This window comes from Antedon bifida, chromosome 10 (genome assembly GCF_963402885.1).
Source record: "Antedon bifida chromosome 10, ecAntBifi1.1, whole genome shotgun sequence".
Lineage (NCBI taxonomy): Eukaryota > Metazoa > Echinodermata > Crinoidea > Comatulida > Antedonidae > Antedon > Antedon bifida.
The window spans coordinates 4,727,352-4,749,361 of record NC_136235.1 but is presented as its reverse complement, the minus strand read 5'-3'; the positions used below and the strand labels follow the sequence as shown (position 1 = coordinate 4,749,361).

The 22,010-nt window shown below is 30.7% G+C and overlaps 3 protein-coding genes across 5 annotated transcripts in view; 1 reads left to right on the top strand and 2 right to left on the bottom strand.

The window, feature by feature from the left end:
• Positions 1 to 22,010, bottom strand: part of LOC144854208 (SH2 domain-containing adapter protein F-like) — a 219,523-nt gene that overhangs the window by 97,103 nt on the left and 100,410 nt on the right. The window lies entirely within an intron of this gene.
• Positions 1 to 22,010, top strand: part of LOC144854232 (NADH dehydrogenase [ubiquinone] iron-sulfur protein 4, mitochondrial-like) — a 125,714-nt gene that overhangs the window by 67,776 nt on the left and 35,928 nt on the right. The window lies entirely within an intron of this gene.
• LOC144854591 (uncharacterized) lies at positions 8,526 to 17,763 on the bottom strand. Its single transcript, XM_078712529.1, has 6 exons — positions 17,494 to 17,763; positions 16,976 to 17,211; positions 15,894 to 16,323; positions 12,018 to 12,203; positions 11,076 to 11,335; positions 8,526 to 9,020 (listed from the first exon to the last, which is right to left on the bottom strand). The coding sequence occupies exons 1-6, from the start codon at positions 17,705 to 17,707 to the stop codon at positions 8,556 to 8,558; spliced, it is 1,791 nt and encodes a 596-aa protein (XP_078568655.1). The 5' UTR covers positions 17,708 to 17,763; the 3' UTR covers positions 8,526 to 8,555.

Sequence of the window (22,010 nt, the reverse complement as noted above, 5' to 3'; positions counted from 1 at the left end):
ATTACATAAAATACTTTTATTGAAAATGTGCTATATAGCCACTGCTATAATCTAATTATGATAGTTATTTATATATTATATAAATTGATTGATAATATTGTACAGTATGAATTCTTTCAATAGTGCTTTTTAGTTAAACAACAAAAATACACTATCTTCTCAAGAAAGTTTCTCTATCTGTCTAAACAATTTTTTGTCCTTATTTTTCTATTCCGTACTAATTCAATATTAATATTAATACGGTAATGACTATGAAATGAATGCGTATCATTGTATTCTTCCATCGCATAATATTTTTGTGTATATAAAAAAAACCTCAATTACGTACGCCTTCGGTGGTTTGTAATTCAAAATATTCATTAAATATTGTATTTAGAAGAATGTCACTATAAAGAAATATACTTTTAAAATATTACATCGTGCTATATTATTTCAATAAAATGTGAATTACTTATGTATACGTAATCGTTTTAATGACAGCAATAATTGTCTACACTACTAGGCTCATAATTGTAATTCTTAAATACAGTACGAGCCAATAAAAGGAGAAAGGCCTAAATAAAATAAATTATGAATAGTTGTTTTTATGTGTGCCTTTCATGTTTTAACGAAGCTACTGATAATGAAACATGCAGTGAATACGGTTTTCCTAGCCAGAACGATTTAATTGGTGAAGCCCTTATTAGCTAAAAACAGGAAACTGTATTATAATAAGTCTCAAATAAAGTAAGCATTAAATTTTACACAATGCTGAATTAGCATTGTATAATTACGTTAGAGAAGTGGGTTAAGGAAGCTAGCAGATTAACACAGTCCTTGTTTAACATTCAGGGTCTTCCATTAGGGCTAACCAGTTAAATCCTCTTCAGACAATCAAGTTTCTTAGCCTGTCACTTTGACACACGTCAAACTTAACTTTACAAAGAGACATGATTTCACATACAGTACAAATAATAGGCTAGTTATCTTCACCTTCTCAAATAGAGAATTATTGTCATAGTCGAGTCTTTGGTGTCTGTTAAATGAGGCGTATTCATTAACCGAGTTTTAGAAATCCTAACACTTGCCATCTACTGAAGATGTCTGTGACCAGACAGATTTGTATGCCTGGCGCCAGGCAGCCTCATGTTTCAATGCTTTTAATTCTATTGAATAAAAAAAGATTTTAACTCGTTAGCCGCCTACCAAATCAATGTTATAATGCCCTCTTCATTTAAGAAAACACTTTTCCGTTATATATTAAACTGTGATACAGTTTGTGTTTTCTAACTAATTAAACTAATTACTTACTCGGAACAGAAAACACATCTAAAGCAGGTTATTGTTAGCGTAAAGAGAAATAAATTTGCTAGACAATCACGTTAATATAATGTATAATTTGTATTATGAATGTGATGAGTTTCGACAGAATTTATTTTTTTTCAATATAAAATATAAATCCAAAGGAAAAATGACAATGCTGTGGGTATCAGTGGCTGGATCGCAATGGAGATAAAAAACAAAGAGCTAAATCAAAACGATAAAGTAAAACAGCCAGAAAAGTTAGCAGAGCTTTCGGGCAACACTAGCCCTTCATTCGTGCAATTGAGGGTAGTTCAATATAAAATATATATATATATATTGTTAAAGTATATCATTTCTAATGTTTTACTTTATTACATTTAAATGGATCTTCTATTTATTTATTATTTCATTTTCATAAACACGTAAACAAAATTCACTGACACAGCGGCAACAGAGGGGATAAATTACAAATATAACATACCGTAGCCAAATCCACTAAAAATGACAAAGCGGTGGATGCCAGAGTGACTGGATCTCAATAGAGATACAAATAAAATAAGCAAAATCTAAATAAAAACGGCTAAAAAAGGTGTTAAACTTTGGTTTGGATGGTTTTCTTTTATACTTCACATTAATATTGTGCAAACCAAAAGGAAACCCTATACTAGAAAATATAACATGAATAAGAGCAATAATAGAGTTGCAACCTCTGCCATCAGTAAAAAGGATCAGGAATCGTCATAATTTTGTAGTTTTAATGTAGTAAAATAATCTTCTGTTTTAAGTGGTCCAGAATTGGGATCCTGGTCCGCATTGCTTCAAAAATGTTAATAATAATGCGTGACCACTGTACAGTATATGTCTATTGGTAAAGATCCGTCTTTTAGTTTTTACTTTCCTGCTAACACACACAAACAAAATAATGTCTCAAACAAAAACAAACCTCTTGGGCGGAGGTGGTAAAATAATGTCACAATCGGGATGGGATGAAATAATAAAAATCGAAATGTTAAGTTAACTATAGGCATAACATAATGTTTCTTTTCTTTGGAGTATTATTGACAGTTGAAAAGTATTTATGAATTATTACCCAAAATAATGATATTTACTATTCTGGGACCAACCCTACATTGCTATCATTAACAAACTGAGTTGTGTAAACAAAATACACTTCAACATTTTAGCGATAAAAATAAAACATAAGTATCCACTTGACTTGTTCTCTTATATAATCTAGCTGATTGAATGGATTGAGTGTGCACACATTGGAACGTTCTTCTTGCATAGATAAAATTGAGATAATGTGCTTAATTGATTTAATTTACTTCTTCTAAGAGAACTTAGTACGGTACTTATATGCTATATAATCATCTAAATCAGCCTTGTAAAAATAACCACGGTACTTACATACTAGAGTGTAATAATAGAAAGTGAAATAATTTGTATAGGCCTAATGATGCAAAAGAAGACGTTTTGGACAATAGTGGTGGTAGCGATAATATAATTTACTATATATTATTATCAAGTAACAGATTGCAATAGTGGTATAAATTAGTCTACCATTAAAGATGAAGCACAATTAAAGCAAACAATTTTAGACCTTTCCACTTGGTGAAAGGGTCAGTTTATACACATGCGCATTCATGCTTCCATCTTAGGCTATCTAAAAAAAACAGCCCAAAGTGAAACAAATTGCAAACAGAGATTTCTTTTTTAAATGGTCACATATATGACGAGGAGATCAAAATTTGAGCATCGCACCTCTGTCACTCATCCCGATGATAGCTCAAATATGCAAAAATTAGGGTGAATTTACAGGGTTACAATATCTCAAAAGCTACTAGTCAGAGAGAGTTGATTTTTTTCACTGATTTATTCAGAATGTATGTATTTATATTTGGTCTAATGAAACATTTTACAAAAAATGGAAGTACAATATTTGACCCATACATAATTCGACTAAAATGTATTCTAATATTGAGGTGTGTGACAAAGATTTTGGGAATTACAAAGCAGTCTTATTCTGGCTGTTGGAAACATGTATCTGAGTCGTCATTTGAGGCCAAAACAAAGTCTCTACAGACATATTAGTCACATTTTGTATGCAAAAATAATAAATAGTTTTTGAGATATGGTAACCCTGTAATTTCACCCTAATTTGCATATTTAAGCTAATTTGCATATCATCGGGATGAGTGGCAGAGGTGTGATGCTCAAATTTTGATCTCCTCGTCATATGTGACCATTTAAAAAAGAAAAATCTCTGTATGCAATTTGTTTCACTCAAAATGATAGATTGCCTACCGGTACATATCTTCTAAATCTTTCTCTGCGACAAATTATGTTCCGTGAGTTTTTCGCTCCAGCGATTCGAATTGCGCGACCAATCAGAGCTCAGGAAACGAGCTATCGTTCATGAGCACTCGTACTCATATGCGAATCGTCGAAGCTCAGCAGACACTTCACACACGCGATGGAAATGAAAATCGCAGCTACTCGCTTTTGTAGTGTGGTTGTTGTAGCGCGATATTTAAGAGGTCCAGCACCTTCGCTATCGTGCAATGTACTGTACAGGCCGACGGTTGCACGTCACATCCGAAGGACGAGGCAATGAGTGCAAAATGTATTGCACAAGGACACGCGCAATATGAAATGTTTTCAGGTCTGGAACCCACGCCGCTCTTACATGCTAATCCGGTGTCCCTTACGAATACGGTACCGCTCTCTCGATTCCTCTAAAACAATTTTTATATTATTATTATTATTATTATTATTATTCTTAATATTAAAGATTGTCCAGATATTATCTTAGAATCTGAAAACTAAGAAAATAGTTCAAGACTTTTTATACGTGTCCTTGTACTATAATGTAGCAGTTACCAATAGAAGTTAGTTAAGAGAACTTATATTGATTGGTTAATTAGTTTGTATATCTTTGTAGTGTAGGCCTACTCCGGTTTACTAACTATTGAATGTCTGTCATCCCGTTTGATATCCACTTGTTCAATTGTAAGTTTATTTGGCTTATTAAAGAAGCGAGCTTTATCCTATTTCTATAACATTAAGCTATCGATCAATAAGCACATCATCAACCATAGGCCTGTAAGTACAATTACTAATGTTTCAGGTTATATAAACGCTTGTATTCATATGTACGTATTGTCATTTTTGATATCGATATTTTCAATTGAAAAAGTCTTCTTTGTGACGGAGGCACAAAACTAGGATTTAAACAGCAATGTCAGGGTATTCTAAAGAATTAGTTGGCTACAATAGCGCTAATGATTTTGTTAAGTTGTTTCTTTAGTTATACGACAATATTGGTTTAATGAAGTATATTTACCTTTGTAAATGTATTATTGTTATCCTGTTGCACATAGGATCTTCCGTGTAGTAAACACGGTCAATAATTTAAAGCCGAGTATTAGATCTAGATAGTGTTTTTGGGGGTTTTTTTTAATAAGGGTAGATAAATATCTAGAATGCTAAAATGTCTTAATAATGGTACACTACTATTGAAATGAGGTTGTTTAAGAACAAATTAATTTTGTCCTGTCAAAAACCAATTATATAAATCTCATACATGCTTAGAAAATATTTTGAGAAGGTTTGTGTGGAAAATACAATAATACGCCAGTAGGGGCTTCTTGTATGGTTTTTTTTATTGTTATTGTCGGCTTAATTATATGTTTTGTATAAAAGTATTGGGAAATTACTAATTAATTATGTTACATAAGGCCTAAATACTTGTATCTTTGTTCCATGGTTTTCTCCATGATTTATCATACAGATATATTGATTAATTCATTGATCATTTTATTTCAGAACAAAATTCCATATCCAACAAATACCAATGCAAAAATAACAAAATGAAAATCACACTAAATTAAAATGTTATCCAATTTACTGAACTGAAACTATTGTTTTACATAATATTATTTCAGAATTATGTTGACATTAATTATACTATACTATATACTATATATAATCACTTTTTCATAAGTACGTTTTTTTAAATCAATTTTTATCGTCATTTTATTGCCATCCACATATTTTAACTAATTGTATTTTTAAAAATGTATATGAATGTAAATGTGGTTTCTTTTTAACATCAAAATAATCTTAGCCTATGTATATACTGTTTAAAAGATATGTATTTTTTTAGCAATGTACCTTATAAATAAGAGAAATATATAAATGTGCATATATATATATTATTATATTTATAACTGTCAGAGAACTATAATAAAAGTGGGACGAACCCACACAAGACAAAAAAAAGACATTAATTATACTTTTACTACTATAAACTATACGAAAATAGTTTTTATATTCTTTATTTACACTAAGATCGTAGTGTATTACAGTATGCATGTTAATCACAATTTTCTATAATGTATTGGCTGGCATATACCATTTATATAGTTCCAGGAGAAGGGATTATCATTCAATCAAATGTACTCTAATAGCAGCTGATAAACATGCCCCTTTTTGTTAAAATACGTATCAAAAATAACCTCACACCGACCAGGTTTAATGAGGAAACTGTATCGTTATCCAAAGATCTTGGCTATTGCAAGGGAGTGGCTCACGAGAACTAAAAGTTCAGCTTATTTATATATAATCTAAGAAATAAACTTAATAATGCTATTAAATTTGTGTACTGTAATTTCCAAATTTAACTAAAGATAATAAATGAGACTAAAGAAACTATGGGGTGCGTATCAATTACAATAGGAGTACCCCAAAGCAGTTTACTAGGACCTCTTGTGTTGTTATTTTAATAAATGATTTTCCCCTTTGTGTTAAGAAGTGTAAGGTCTCTTTATTATTATGCAGATGATATTACTCTCTTAGTCTTATCATTATAGATCAACGAAGAAAAGTGATGTGGAAGTGGAACTACAGTATAGGTGAAGATTTAGAATCGACTAACATCGTTCGAAAACCATTAGCCCTAATGAATCGAAACCTAAATTAATGACGTTTAGAACCTTCGTAAATTTAAAATGACTGAAAATATAAACTTTCAACTTTTTTGGATCCATTTCTTAAATGGGATAAACACATCGAAGTTATCAAAATCAATGAGAAGAAAAACGACATTAAAGTCATGAATTCGTTTTTTGGTAAACGAGCAGTTTCAGCAAATTGCCAAAATCTAAACCAATATTTTCAATGTCATCAGAGAATGCTATAATAATGTTAATATCTTTTTCCAAAAGTCACTCATAATTGAATCTAGTGGGTACTGGCCTTTGGAATGCTGATATTAAGACGTTTTACACAATAAGCACAATTAATACAATGACACAGTGCGCGTCTGTAGACGGATAGGGAGGCCTAGGCCTATATCATGCCAGAGTGCCTGAATAGAATAACAAAATATACCATACATATACATAGATACATAAAATGCCATGTTCGACAGGCGTAGACAGTGAACAGAACGGTCTATCTAATGTATTAGTTATAGAAGAACAACTAACGAAATACCGGGCGTACCGTAACGTGCAGTGATTTACGCCGTACAATTCATAATGGCTAATCACGGCTGGCTCCCGGGCTTTCTAAACAGAGGGTAGCTCCAGTGTACCAACATGCCCAATTGCAAAATTTGAACGATTCAGAACCGTTCTTTAAAATTTGAATTGTTTCACTATACTATTTCGAAGTTTATTACGTAATTAAGAATATACTCACCAAGAAAGTGTATAGGAGACCATTACGATGACGAGTTGTCGCTACTGTATGCTGACATGCATGGAGGTATAATACCTCCATGGTTTGAATAGTATTCAAATTAGGTGGTGTGTGAGTACATACCAATAATATAGGTCATTAAAATGAACTTTTTAATATCAAATATAGCGAAATAAAAGGCAGAAAAATACATTTACGTGGAGTTGTAAGTTGTTAATTTGCTTGGAATGCGTGTCATTTCTAAGTCACAGTGGTGGACTTTATTAATTTCATGCTATCGGTTCTAACTTAGATCTCGAACTGGCGTATTAATCAGTTTTATTTTAACTCTGAATAAGTCCACACTCGGTACTCAAAATTATTCATAAACAAAACAGGGACGAGTAAAGATTACAACAAAGTGATCGAACTTCGATTTATAGGTAGGGTAAGTAACTTTAATCTTCTTAAAATGATATTATAGCAAATAACTTCCTCCTTTATCAAGGTGGTTGTTTAATCAAGCTAAATAAGTATTGCACACGGTCCGTGATACGAAATTTATATGTACTATAATACTCATTTTTGTTGAAAAATGAAATCAATCATTCGTATATCAATCATCAATTGTTATTATATTTCAAAAGTGATTCAGCGATTTTTTTTGTGAAGACACAATTATTACAATATATTCATAATTTATTACACACTTTATACAATAATTTCATTTTTATAAAACAAAAACAACATGTACGCCCTGCAAAACATCAATGTAAACATATTTAAAACATTTTTTAAAGGAGAGGCAAATTTATATACACATAATTTTAGAATCTCAATAAAACATTAAATATAATAAAAATAAGTTTGTAGAAATTCAAAATACTGAAAATATTACCCGATGACGTAGAATTAATTTAATCTACATTCCTATAGACACTTTCTATAGTATAATTAAAATTGAAATTTCTTAAAACGAATTTTTAACGAAATTTGTAGCGTATGCATACGTTGTAATATAATATTTAATATATTTATTTAATTAATTATTTATTACAACATGATCAATTGTAATATTGTAGTTTCATAATTAAAAGTTTATCCAATGTTGAAAATCACTCTGTATTTAATATTAACCATCTTTAGTGTCTTTCATTACAAAATAAATAATAATAAATTACTTCAGTGATCGTGAACATTTACTGTATCGTCCGCTATTTCCTCGTGATACTATATTTAGGCAATCACGAGAAAAACGCAGACGACAGACAACAATTAAACTTCCATCTATACGACTGGATTCATAAAGTAATCCACATCAGAGGATGGATTGATGTAGGTATGAACGAAATACAGTATGTGTATAGAAATATCATATATAGTATACTATGAAGAACATTTAACATTTGAATAAGTTATGTGTAAAGTCGATTTAAATTCGATGGTAGGAAAAATAACTGTATTTTGTTTTTGTATGAAATTATACTCTAGGCGTTATTATTTCCTTTATCCTCCACGGTAATTCTGTGTCAAGTACCATACTTACATTCGTATACTTTTTTATAATGTCTTTTGTTGCAGTCCTTTTTTTATTCCGTTTCTGTCACACTTTTATCCATTTTACCAAACGCATGTAAATGTTCTTTAGCGCGCATGCGTAATGATAGTATGCTAGTATTTCTTGGATGTGTTTCATCAAGACTTGACATCGCTAAAGAATTTGCAATATTTTGCCTTGGTAGCTTCATTGCTAAAGCTGCCGGTAGGAACGGGAACGCCCCTGGAATCGGTGGTCCCGAAGGCGTTACACCTGGTGGTACCCGATGCGGCGATATCAGCCCTGGATATTGAACGGATAGTCCAGCCGAACCGAGTAAGGCTGATGTTAGCCATGGGTCGACCGGTAGTGCGCAGTGGCTTGGCATGCCAGCCGCGGCGGCTGACACACTAGCTCGTAACGGATTCATCGGAAAATCTTGCTGAAGTTTAATCACCTGTACAGCTTCCATCTTCTCCTGTCGCCGCCATTTTGCTCTACGATTTTGAAACCATACCTATAACAATAAAATTCATGAAATATTTAATAAAGTGGTCTCTTAAGAGAATAGTGCATAACACAGTTATAAATTACAGTTAAAATTTCTGTTGCTTGCAAAATTGGTAAAAATGAATGTTTAATTTATCTTATTTAAACTTATTATGTAAGGGATAATACAAAATGTAGCGAAGAAAAGTATTGCATTAATATTAATTTATTAGTAAAAATAGGAAAAAATAAGTTTACAAATGCATTAGGCCTATCTAAATTCAACATTTAAAACATTCATAAGGTAGAGTAAGAATTATACTAAGTTTCTAAAATTGAACCAAACACTTACAGTATTTTACAAGTAATTGCTGACTAATAACAATTTCGTACTTAAACACCATCATTGTTTAATAATGACAATGTCAGAAGGAAAATAGTAGTTTAATATAATTAAAAACTACAGCCTATTATGCCTTAATTGACAAACTTGAAGTCCTTATTGCATCTCATAAAGCAAATTATACTCGTTTTTCCCAACTTATGTCGTCCATTAACAGAATATACTATATAATGAGTGGCATTATAAGCATGATTATAGGAACGTTTTTTCTGATTATTCTCTGTAATGAGATCAAACTATTCAGTGATGGTTCAAGTTGTTTTAACGAATGTTCATTAGGCACATTAAGCTAGGAACGCACTAAGGTTATAACCAAATTACGACGCCGCACTAAATGTTTGTTCAAAATCCCATTTTAGTTTTTAGTATAATTAGTGACAACAATTTTGAGATTCTTGTCGTCATCATCATTCCAAACAAAGAGGAACGTTTACTTTTTGAACAAACGCAGTTATTAGATGGAAATGAAATTTCCACAATATAATTTTGAAAGCATTTTATTGTTAATATTTCTATTTACATTAATAAACGAATATGCATCAATCATGGATGTCTATTATCCCTAGATTGGATTGACTCGTGATAGACGAGTTATTAAGCGTTATTATTTTTATCACAAAGCAAATGCCTTTATACGGAAAGCACATGCCTTTATACGGAAAGCAAATGCCTTTATACGGAAAGCACATGCCTTTATACGGAAATTTTTACATTAAAAATTGAACTACAGAAGCTTAAAAATATCTTAACAAAGTCTTAAATCTCAGCTACAGGCATGCATATCAGATAATGTTTGTGTGTAACAGAAATCATGACGAAAAAAAGATGCAATATTAGGAAAACTTCAGACTTTTTTTGAATACCGGTAGTTTCAATCTGACATTACCATATCTGATGAATCCTCAAAAAATGAATTTAAAAAAAGTTTCATGTTAAAATGGATAGTTTTTGCAGGGAATAGTTGTAATTTAACTCTTCCCTGGTTTTTGATATAGCATCTATAACATTGCTTTAGTCATCTGATAATGTTTGCCACACCGTTTTCTTTTTTTAATGCCTCTCTTCTACAATATTTGTGTACAAAAAAATCAACTGATAAGAAATTGCTTTACTTATAATAAATCAATAATCGTGTATGATCAATAGAATATAGAATGCCTGAACTTGCACAATAATGTGATGTCTTCCCATCATTATTTTAAAGATAATTTTAAGATGATCAAGTTTGATGGCACTTTAAATTAATTAATTTTTATGTGGGATTTAAATTAGTTTAACGAATGAAGTCGACAGTACGTATGTATATGCCTTCTCTTCTCAGTTCATTCTTTTTAAAAGTGCTAATACTTTTTACGTAATTGAAACCTTAAGACGTATACTTTAGTAAGCGAGTGAACCATGGATTCGTTATTGGTGAAAGATTAAAAGAATTATGATGGAAAAATGAAATTACGTTACCGTATCATGATACCCTTTCTTGTTTTTGTTAATTTAACCATGGAGAAATAAGTTAACTTATTTCTCCATGATTTAACTGAAACCTAAACATTCAACTTATTTTGGTCAGCATTCATCTACGTTTATTCGCCTGTCAAAATGATTCGATTATTTGAAATATTATGTATTAGTACCTAATTAATTACAGTTTATTGATTACAGTTTTGATTGACGTTTACATACCTGAACTCTGACCTCTGGTAGGTTAACCCTTGATGCTAATTCTTCTCTACTGTATACGTCTGGGTAATGTGATTTTTCAAAAGCTCTCTCAAGCTCATGAAGTTGAAATGTAGTAAATGTCGTCCGATTTCTTCGGTGTTTTTTCTTCTGTTTATCTGACATGTCGTCAACGTCGTCTTTGACGTGTAAATCGGAATCGTACTCGTCGGAGAGGACTGTGTCTTCAGAATGTTTTCGTGGCACAGGAAAGAGATGCTCACCTAGAACAAAATAAAAATGATGTACAGTATTGAAACAACATTGGCACAATTATTGTTTGTTTTTCTTGAAACCCATAAAATAAACAAAATAGAAAAAATAATAACAATAATAATAATAACAACCAAAACTGTTTCCCCCGCCAGAGTGCAGACAAGTTATTTAATGCGATTAATATATATTATTATAAATTATATATATTGTTTTCATTGCAGTAATAAATAACGAAACTACCATGGTGATTAATGAATTAAACTGCAGCGTATGTCTAATCATAAAAGATATTGAAATGAAATATAATATTGAATTTTCATATCTTTCTATATTTCATATTTTCAATCTTATATCGATTATCGAAACATACGTTTTGCTAATATTCTTATTCTGTAGGCTTTTTTGTTTCGTTATTTTTTCAAAAAATTTGAAAAAAAATTTAAAACACTACAATGTTAAGGATCAAGGGAAAAAATGTTAATCAGTTGAGTACTTCAACACAATGTGGGGTTTTTTACCTAGACTAAAATACTCACAATAAAAATAAAAACATTAGTTTACACAAAGTAAATCAGTACATAAAGTCATGAAAGTTAACATAATAGAGGCCTAATAATTTTTAAAAGCAAATAGCCTAATGAAATATTCTGATTTCTTTACTAACTAATCTAATAAATAGAATAGAATTACCTTCGTTTTGATTATGGTCTGTAGCAGCTATTCGATCATCCTTAACCAATTCAAATTCTCGGTTCGAATCTTCCGATTGCAGTTGTTGGTCATCTACTGTTGTTTCTGGTAGGCCTAGAATAGCATCAATACTGTGACTGGGTTTAGCATCGCAACTTGCTGGGACCTTTGGCTTCATTTCTAAGGCTTGTATTGGTCAAGTGTGTACGCTGGGTGGTTATATATTTTCTGTCTTTCTGTTAAAATGGTTATAATAAAGTATATGCAGTAACCGTTGTTTCTTTTCCTCAGACCAAATATATAGCAACCGCTATTCGTTGATAATCGATACTATATAATTACTAAACAGCAGTGGGCCTCGAGTTTGATAGCAAGTTGAAGCAGTTTTATCTATTATTTATGTTTACTAAAACGTATCAGTGCCGTAAACCCGTGTTGGTGAGACGTTAACGTGAAACAATACAGTAATTGACACGACATCCAACTCCATCATGTGTTATCGCAGCTGTGGGCGGAGCATTGGGTGATTGACAGAATGCTTGATTGACAGTCAATTAGGACCAAATTACATAAAGCAGACAAGTTAACCCGAATTAACACTGTATTGCTATCATACAGATTCATCAACTCATAGAATTACTTTTAATTGTTTTAAAAACTATGAAATGTCGACAAGTTATGTGAAGGGGAAAATATGGACACTATTTCACTGTAGGTGGTGGCTCCATAATATTGATAGAGAATTCTTTACTCTAAATGTGTAAAGTCTTTTTGAATAGTAAAGTATTAGAATATACATATAAAGAAAGTTTAAATTTTTAAAGTTAACATTTCTGCTAAAATGTATTATTTACTATTACTATAACATAATTACACAAATAAATGAGAAAGAGAGAAGGGCATGGCGGCAATAATTTCAGCGCTTATAGTAATCTTTAGTTGATAATAATAATCGCTATAGAATATAACTATCATATTATATCAATAAATATAGCTGTTTATTGCCAACGAATTCTTAAATACCATATTTGACATACGTGTACTGGTATATTTTATGCAATGACAATGATTTCTTCTCCTCGGATTGGGAATAATAAACGCGGTTTTATTATGTTAATATTATTACGTCCAGTGTCTGGTAAATCACACCACAGACGATATTTTATTTTAACGAATGTAAGAGTTGAATTAGTTGTGTGATATAATAATTGTATGACAAAGAAGGCCAAATATACTTTAATTTTCTTCAAAATTGATTTTAAAACCATAATAATAACTACCATACAAAACGCCCGTGTTGACTTGTGCAGGCAATGTGAAAGAAGTACATTTTTTTTAATGAAGCGGTCATTTAATAACAACGAAAAATGAAGTTTTTTCTGATAAATATTATTAAATTGTTTTACAGCAACATACGTTATAGTTTTATTCTCGTTAGTAGACCTCATGACCTTAATTTGTACGCGCGTACATGAATTAAAAAACGTCGTATTATCAAACACAATTTTGTCGTCTTATTAGTGTCATAAAAATACTAATTACAACGAATTTGAAGCCTTTATGTTCGAAAAATTACTAGAGAATCTTTCACAATATCGCATAGTTATTTATTGTAAAGATATCAATTAGGCCTTAAAGAGACCTAAATGTACATGATATTTCCATTTCATTTAAAAAGGTGAAAAATGCACCGTTTATTAGACTCTTTGTAAACTAAATGTTGCAATTATTTACGCTAATTTACAAGCGCTATTACTTTTCTATTGTTTGAGCATAACCTAACACATGTGCTTGAAGATAATCATTAATGTACTTATAGGCTAATGACTGTAATTTGTAAACTCAATGAGTTAACCTTCGTTTGTAAAACTTAATAATTGGTCTTAAATATGATTTATTTTAGTGTAATGAGAGGAAAAAGAAAATTACTCACTTATTTTGTGAAAGAACTAAAAATAATTATTCAAAATGATTTTTCGACCATCTACAAATTAGATTACTTTTTTAACTGAAGTGATGTTAGTGCAATTACTTCAACTTTTTTTTTACAATAATGAGCTTGCTTTATTTGTATTAAACTAAGTTATAGACTTATATCCCATCTTTATCGGTTGAGAGATTGCAGAATAAAGAAGAATAAAGAAGAACTTTATGTGTATTTGGTTTTTCTTGTATAGTTTCTTGTATATTGCTATTGGAATTGATTTTTACTAAATAGATTCATAAAGGTAAGATAATAAAATGGAAGCCACGTTTTTTGTTTATAAGTCTCACAATAAATATAACATGATTTTTGAATTTCCTAAGAAATTACCAATTATATAAAGGGATTTTTAATTTTTCCGTAACATTAGGCCTATCCTGTTTTGTTTTGGTTTTTTTTTCATTCCAAGAACAATTGGTAACAGTAAAAGTTTTATTTTTAGTGCGCTGAAGTATCGTACTAAACGCTTATAACGAAATATTATTCACATAATATCATTTTTGTATTACGGTAAATACCGACAAGTATAATACAATATCACCTCTCGATGAATGGTTGTTGCGACTCAAAGTACAGTACAATAATAAAGACGAATGCAAGTACCCTTCTCGTAAATCGATTTGACTCGACCTACCAGTTAAATTGTCGCAATTAAAATACATGTTATTAATTACAGGCAGAGAACTTCCTGAACTAAAAGTAAATGGCTTATCAAAGGTCAATAACTGAGCGAAAATACACGCAGAACATGTATTGTTAGCCTACAGCTGCCTGTTATATCGTAACAAAGTTAGTATTACTGGAAACCATGAAGCCATTCAGGCGAGGATTGAGATATTTTGCGTGAGAGGGGGAATCGGTATAAATAGTGAAATACGTAACATTAATATTATAACTACACATAAGTTATAATAGTATTCATCGTGTGTGTTACGTCACGTCAACGTGTGCGCACCGTGGTCGTATTCCACCAAGCAAGGAGATTTTAGAACCTATTGATATTGATCATCTCATTCCAGTAACTAAAAATATGAATTTACATTGAATAGACAGCAGGTGGAATGCTAACGTATAGTTAGTGTGGCTTATATCGAATCGGGCACGTTAATTTTCAACCTATATGTAGACCTATAGAGTTATAGGAAGAACTCTTCCCGGCCCTGGTATATATTATCTTGTTTCGGAAAACTTCATACATCATACATCACTTTGTTTTCGGCTTCATTTACAGAAAGCAAACGACGTTTAAGGCTGCTGTTAATTTGTATTTTTTAAACCACAGATCTGTGATACATAGGCCTAATATAACAGCAGATAGCATTATTGAGAATTGAAATCATTTTTTGGATTGCTGACGAATACTTAATTATGAGTACAAATACATTATAAGGTCATTAAAAATATTGTCGGATGGTAATATCTTGCTTAAGCCTAATGATAATTGAATACGTGTGAGCAGCATGGTCCAAGAGGCACCATTGTACCACGCCCTCTAAGTTCTCAAAATAGATTTGTGTTAAACCTTGTTTTCACACAAATCTTGCTCACTGCAGACAATCATCACACTTTTAAAACCATTTCACACAAACACACAAGACACTGCACATAAACCAATAATAGTTTTTGATTTCATCATTATTTATTTATACATCTTTTTTACAATAATAATAACTCTACATATATACAAATATTTATAATCATTTTATACATTGCACTTGTTACTTCCATTTTTAATTAATGGTTTTAAATAGTTTGCCGTCCATTACTCTTGATTCTAAACTCAATATTAGGAGCAAAGTTATTTATTATCATTATCCCAACCGTTATCCAAACCATGTTAAGTCTGAAATCAATCGAGTTTAGAGTGAGTTTTAATCTTACAATGTATATCTATGTTAAAGAATGCTTTTCATTACTTTCATGAACCGGAAAATGTTTACCAGCTTGTAATCTAAGTGCGTCTATACTTTGTCTTTTCATATGTACAAGATCATTTGGAAACGCCAGTCTGTGGCCCATGTGTGAGTAAGGTACAATTGGTCCAACGAACGGTAATTGTTGGTATGGCCCGGCTGCGAAAACTGCTGGGTGAGGTGCTACTGCGGTTAATCCTGGAGGCCTAGGAAATCCATGACTAAAGTATGGTATGAACGGTTTTGCACTGCCGATTAAAGGATGAGTTTGCGCCTGTAGCCATGTAGAGTAACCAGTGGCGTAGTCCAACGGAGAGTTCATATCTGTTTCGCAGTCTGTGTTTGGACTTTCACGTCCAATAAATTTCTCCTTCTTCCTCCATTTTGCACGTCTGTTTTGAAACCACACCTAAAAGATATACAAAATAAATCATTATAGTTTTGATCACAAATTATCCATAAATAGTAGCTAACGCTTTCTTTTAAGTGACAAATAAAATAGACTAGTAGTAGTATTATTGATTACAGTAATTTAATCAACCTAAGCAGTAAAAGTGAATTAAATTGATAAGATAAATACAGCGATGAATAAATTTTAATTACAGAACTCTGTCAATCATTACTTGTCATTGAAAATAAATTTAGGTGTAAAATACAATATCTTACACAGATTAAAACAAGTTGAAAGTAATTGAACAGACTACCAGTAAATGCATTTTGCCTGGTCAAATTTCATCCGAGGCTAATTGAATTAATCGTAAAAATTTATCTACAACACTATACTGTAGATTCAGCATAATTATTATACAAAAACAACATTTAATTTGTTATAATAACTAATATTATTTATCAGTATGATGAATGACATTTATAAGCAAAGATCACAAAATAATGTATTCTATCCGACTATCCGAAATGTAAGGTCAGAATTTTACCAGCATAATTTCTGTGTAAATTTAATGAAGACGATCTTCTTAAGTCGTTCATATCCCTTATTGAGTACAATATAATGCAAAAACTGAATAATACAGTAGTATAGTAAGACCAGAAATAATTCTTACCTGAACTCGTGATTCGCTAAGATCGAGCTTAAGTGCTAGTTCTTCACGTGTGAATACATCTGGGTACTGTGTCTTTTCGAACGCCATTTCTAATTGGTGAAGTTGGTACGTGGTAAATGTTGTCCGAGATCTGCGTACTTTACGAATCTTCGCCGATGAAATAGGATCAAATGTCTGCTGTGTTAAATCATCTTCACCATCGATACTTTCTTCTTTAATGTGCGGTATGTTAATTTCTGTAAAAAAAAAATTAACATAGAAATTAATTATACATTTACATAAAATACAAACTATAAAAATACAATTATTTTTAAAACATTTTGTTGAAAAAGTTCAATAGTAAGATCAATCGAAAAATAATGTTAATTCTCTATCTCATTTGTGTTTAAATAAAAAATATCAATAATGTAAAATATACAAATAAGACTTAAACTTTATATCAAAAATAATATTATTGCTATTAATATTATTATTATGAATTGTACAAAATAATATATTATCAAACAGTTTTAAATTACCTTTTTCGTCTTCACTTTCAGAACAACTTAAATGTGTCTCTTTCTTGACATCTTTGTTTGCCAGAGGTATTCGTGTAAGCGGCGGTGGTGGAATAGATGGCAGTTGTGGTTTCTCTTTAGATCCTAGTATAAAATCGATGGAATATGAAATCGGAGCCTGTGTTTCAAAACACGTCTTCGATTTCATCATAGGCCCAGCAACGACAGTCGACATGTTCTTCGTTTCTTTAATAAATAAATAACTCCAGAAATGTTGCGATGTGACAACGATGCTGCTCAGTAGGTGAATGTGGAAAGTGAGTTGGCGCATGCTTATATAGTCCGGTTTAAAAGCCAATATCACTAACAGCCAATCAGAGCGTTCTATTTCACTCAATGACTTAACGCATCAGCTAACACGTGTAAAATACAATTATCGTGTGAACCAATCTGTTAACGATTATCAAAGTGTTACGTAAATTAATTATATCATTGTTAACATTTTAACAATGATTGAATTGAATTATGAAGGTATTATCATGTATGTACCAACAAGATTTTAATGGAAAGAGGGAATTTAGTAGCCCAACTGATTTCCTGTTTTTTAATTATTTATTTTTGTAATATTATAGGCTTGCATTTTATTTTAGTGTTTACTTTTAAATTCCAGAATACTTTTAAACATAATTGTTTGTCTATAAAAAATACAGCAAGTAAATAGGGTATTTCTAAAATCAACATCCTCTATTAAAAGACCACATCTCTAAATTCATAACAACGAGTATATATGATATTTTTTATTTATTTTTGTAATTTTATAGGCCTAAATGTATTTATTGTATTACTTTTTTTATTCCAGTATACGTAATCGTTTGTGTATTTTTAAAAATGCAGCAATTAAAAAGGGGTAATTCTAAAATCAACATCCTCCATTAAAAGACCACATCTCTTAATTCATAACAACGAATAATCATTTATTACGTTATCGAATAACTATTTTAGGCCTAAGTCAATTAGAAATAACACGTAGCTAGTTTTTAATTGCTTCTTAAATTTATAAACAAATATTTTAATATATAATTTAAACTATATACAATTAAAGTAATTGATTGTTAGTCAGGTTTTTACCACTAAAATGAAGTTGTAGTCTGTGTATATTTATTTCACCTATTTTAAAATATTAATTTCTGAAATGTTGTATGTATATGCGTGAAGTTGTCCCCGCCTCCTTCGTTGAAACTCAACCCCCATTGTTGTACGAGAAACGATATCTCCGCCCCCTCGAAATTAATATGAAACTCCGCCTCCATTGTTTAATCTCCGCCCCCTTTGTTTAAACAATAGAAACATGGCTTTCGCTATTATAGTTATTTAAATTAGCTTAGTTAAAATTCACAGCCTTCCATTATTTGTCATATTATTTTTAATTCCTTGTGTTATTTTTAATGTAGGCTACTAACCAAAATTAATTAGGCCCATATTACCAGTTTTATTCTATTGAATGACCAAGCAACTATAACGGGATTAAAATTGCCATTTCTATAATTTGGTATTCTCTCTAACTCCGCCTCCTTAGTTGAAATTGATATGAAACTCCGCCTCCATTGTTCTATCTCCGCCCCCTTTGTTAAAACAATAGAAAAAGGCTTTCCATATTATAGTTATTTAAATTAGCTTAGCCCATGTCTGAAATGTTTACCATAATTGTCATTGTCCTAACAATATCATTACTCATGTATTTTAATACAGAATTTTCAAACTAGAAAGTTTGGAACATTATCCTATATAAATATGCAATATAATTATGTACAATATTACCAGACTGGAATTGTTAAACTTTTAAAACCGTTGAAAAGCTTTTAAATGCTACAACAAGGCCTATACATTAAAATAGAAATTACAGCCACATGCGATACAATAAATTATACCAAAACGTGTTTATATATATTATACAAACCTGTACATTTCCAGGCTGAGAAATTCTCTTATAAATTCATTTATCAGGCCTCGTTTCATTCATAACTAGAACTTGTTTTTGGACAAGTAGTTCTCGAAAAAATGCAATTCCAGTTTACTTGTTACATTAAGACTGCTCACCGGCCTATGAAAATTGTCTCCTATCTTTTAACACTAGCAAGTCTGAAAATAATACTAAAAAGTGGTCCAGAATTGGGACCCTGGGCCGGATTTCCTTTAAAATTTAATGGTGTGGTCCTTGACCACATATCTATCTGTCTTTTAATTTGGTAAAGATGTTGCAATACATTTTTTTGTAATCCTTTCTTCTTAGTCTTCTATTGACAAACTGTATTCTAATTCTCTCTTCGTCGAAACTGTTGACCGACTTTATACCGAGAACTATTGAAATATTTGTTAGACCTTCGAAAAGGGTTTCATTATTCGACGGCTAGTAACAATGTATATTTTGTAATAAAACGTGTTCCAAAAAAATAACATTTCATTTGTAATAGTTACAGTATATATAACAATATTTTATTTAAAATAGTGAGTATATAGCACTATTTTAAATATGAAACTACCAGCATCACGTTTCAAATGTCAATCACTATTTGGTTTTATTAATTTGCTTTTATGTTTTATGTGTTGTATTACATAATTATAAAAAAAAACCTAGCTATATAGCTAGCTGTAAAACATAACATTACTGATTCGAATTGATCAAATGTAATTACAAATAACTTAATGTTAAATTAAAAGGAAATCAGTTATTAATACTGTCAATCTGTTTGTTATTCTTAATTCTTTGTATAATACATAATTATACACTATCATTTAAAACGTAAGATCAACTTTATCCATGGAGGCCCAGATCAACACTGGATTTTCCCCGGGGCCGTGCTCATACCAAATACATTTTATAAAATGCAACACATACATAATACAATATTTATCATGAAAAATATACAATAAAAAGATTATTATCATCTTATCATTGTTTTTTAAAAAGTAGGAAAAGAAAAAAAGATAGATTGCTATTTAATTTGTTTTTTAAGATTGTAAATACCGGTTATTTCGTTTTATGTTTTTACCTGCTTTGTAACTGGTTATTACATATCTGTACACTCATAAGCCAGAATTTGCTGATCTAATCATGAAGATTGTGATTAATTAAATAAAAAAATAATAAATACAATAACATCATATATCCTTAAAATTGTTTAAGCATAATTTACTTCTTTTTATAATTATTATAGTAAAACATTTTATTTGTTCATATTTTATATATTAATCATATATTACACCTCCAAAATTGAATCTCCGCCTCCTTCGGTGGCATTAATTCCAACTCCATTGTTACATGAAAAGTTGTCTCCGCCCCTTTCATTCATATTGCAACTCTATTGTTATGTAAAAAGTTATCCCCGCCTCCTTCGGACAAGCTCCACCTCCATTGTATCGTATCTCCGCCCCCTTTGTTTGTAAGACAATAGCAGCGTGGCGTCTGCTTTGTTTAAATGAGCTTACGAATGTCTCTCACTGTCGAATACAAATTATATTAGCATAGCGATGTCTTTTAATTTGCATAACAATAAAAATGTCGATCATTATTCCATGCCCCTTTCTTTTAACTCCTCCCCAATTAATTTTGTTACTTAACACGTCAATGTTGTTCCCAGGAAAAATATTAAGACGATAATGATACTAATAATGTTACAATATAGAATTCTACCTTGTAAATCGTTCATTAACAATGCAATTAGTACTTTTCATAATGATACCATACCATTACAATAGAAAGAATTATACACAGATGGTATTGAATCATACACAAAGTGCATATACATACAGTGGTACCATAATAAAGTTACGATTCACCATATTTTATTGTAGACCAATATTATTTAATATCACGTTGTGCGTTTTAAATAACAGTGTTTTTATTTTATGTACTCGACGTATTGACTTTGTTATATTTCAACTTGATCTACTGCCAAGAAAGTCACATTTTTATATTACTTTTGTTAAGCCTCCATACAAATGTTTTTTTGAATCTGTATGTTTCTATAGCTAGCATAACAAAATATCGGGAATTAAAGACAATGTTGGATAACATATAACATACGACACCCTGACTAGTGTTTCTAACTATTAAATCTGATATAATTAATGTGTAATCGTATTTTACTTTATTTCTACACTGTTTGTTTTCTATTTTCGACATGTGTTTCAATCGATGATTGAAGAACAATATTTTTTATGCAAACAAAGTTTTCAGCTATTCACAGATGCTGGTTTTGTATGTTCTATACCTTTAATAAATACAAAATAATAACTATTTGTTTAATTTTTTTTTTTGGAATCTCATATAATAACCTCTAAAATAAAATTCTTAATAAGTTTATTTCAATTTTGTGGAATAATGCTCAAACAGTTTGTATTACAAAAGTATAAACGTTGGATATGGCATCTCTTTTTACAGACACTTATTGTGCCAACTAATGCACTTTATTCTATGAATTCAGATAATAACAGTAAAAAGTTCATTTGATTTTATTTACTTAATGTTAACACGCTAT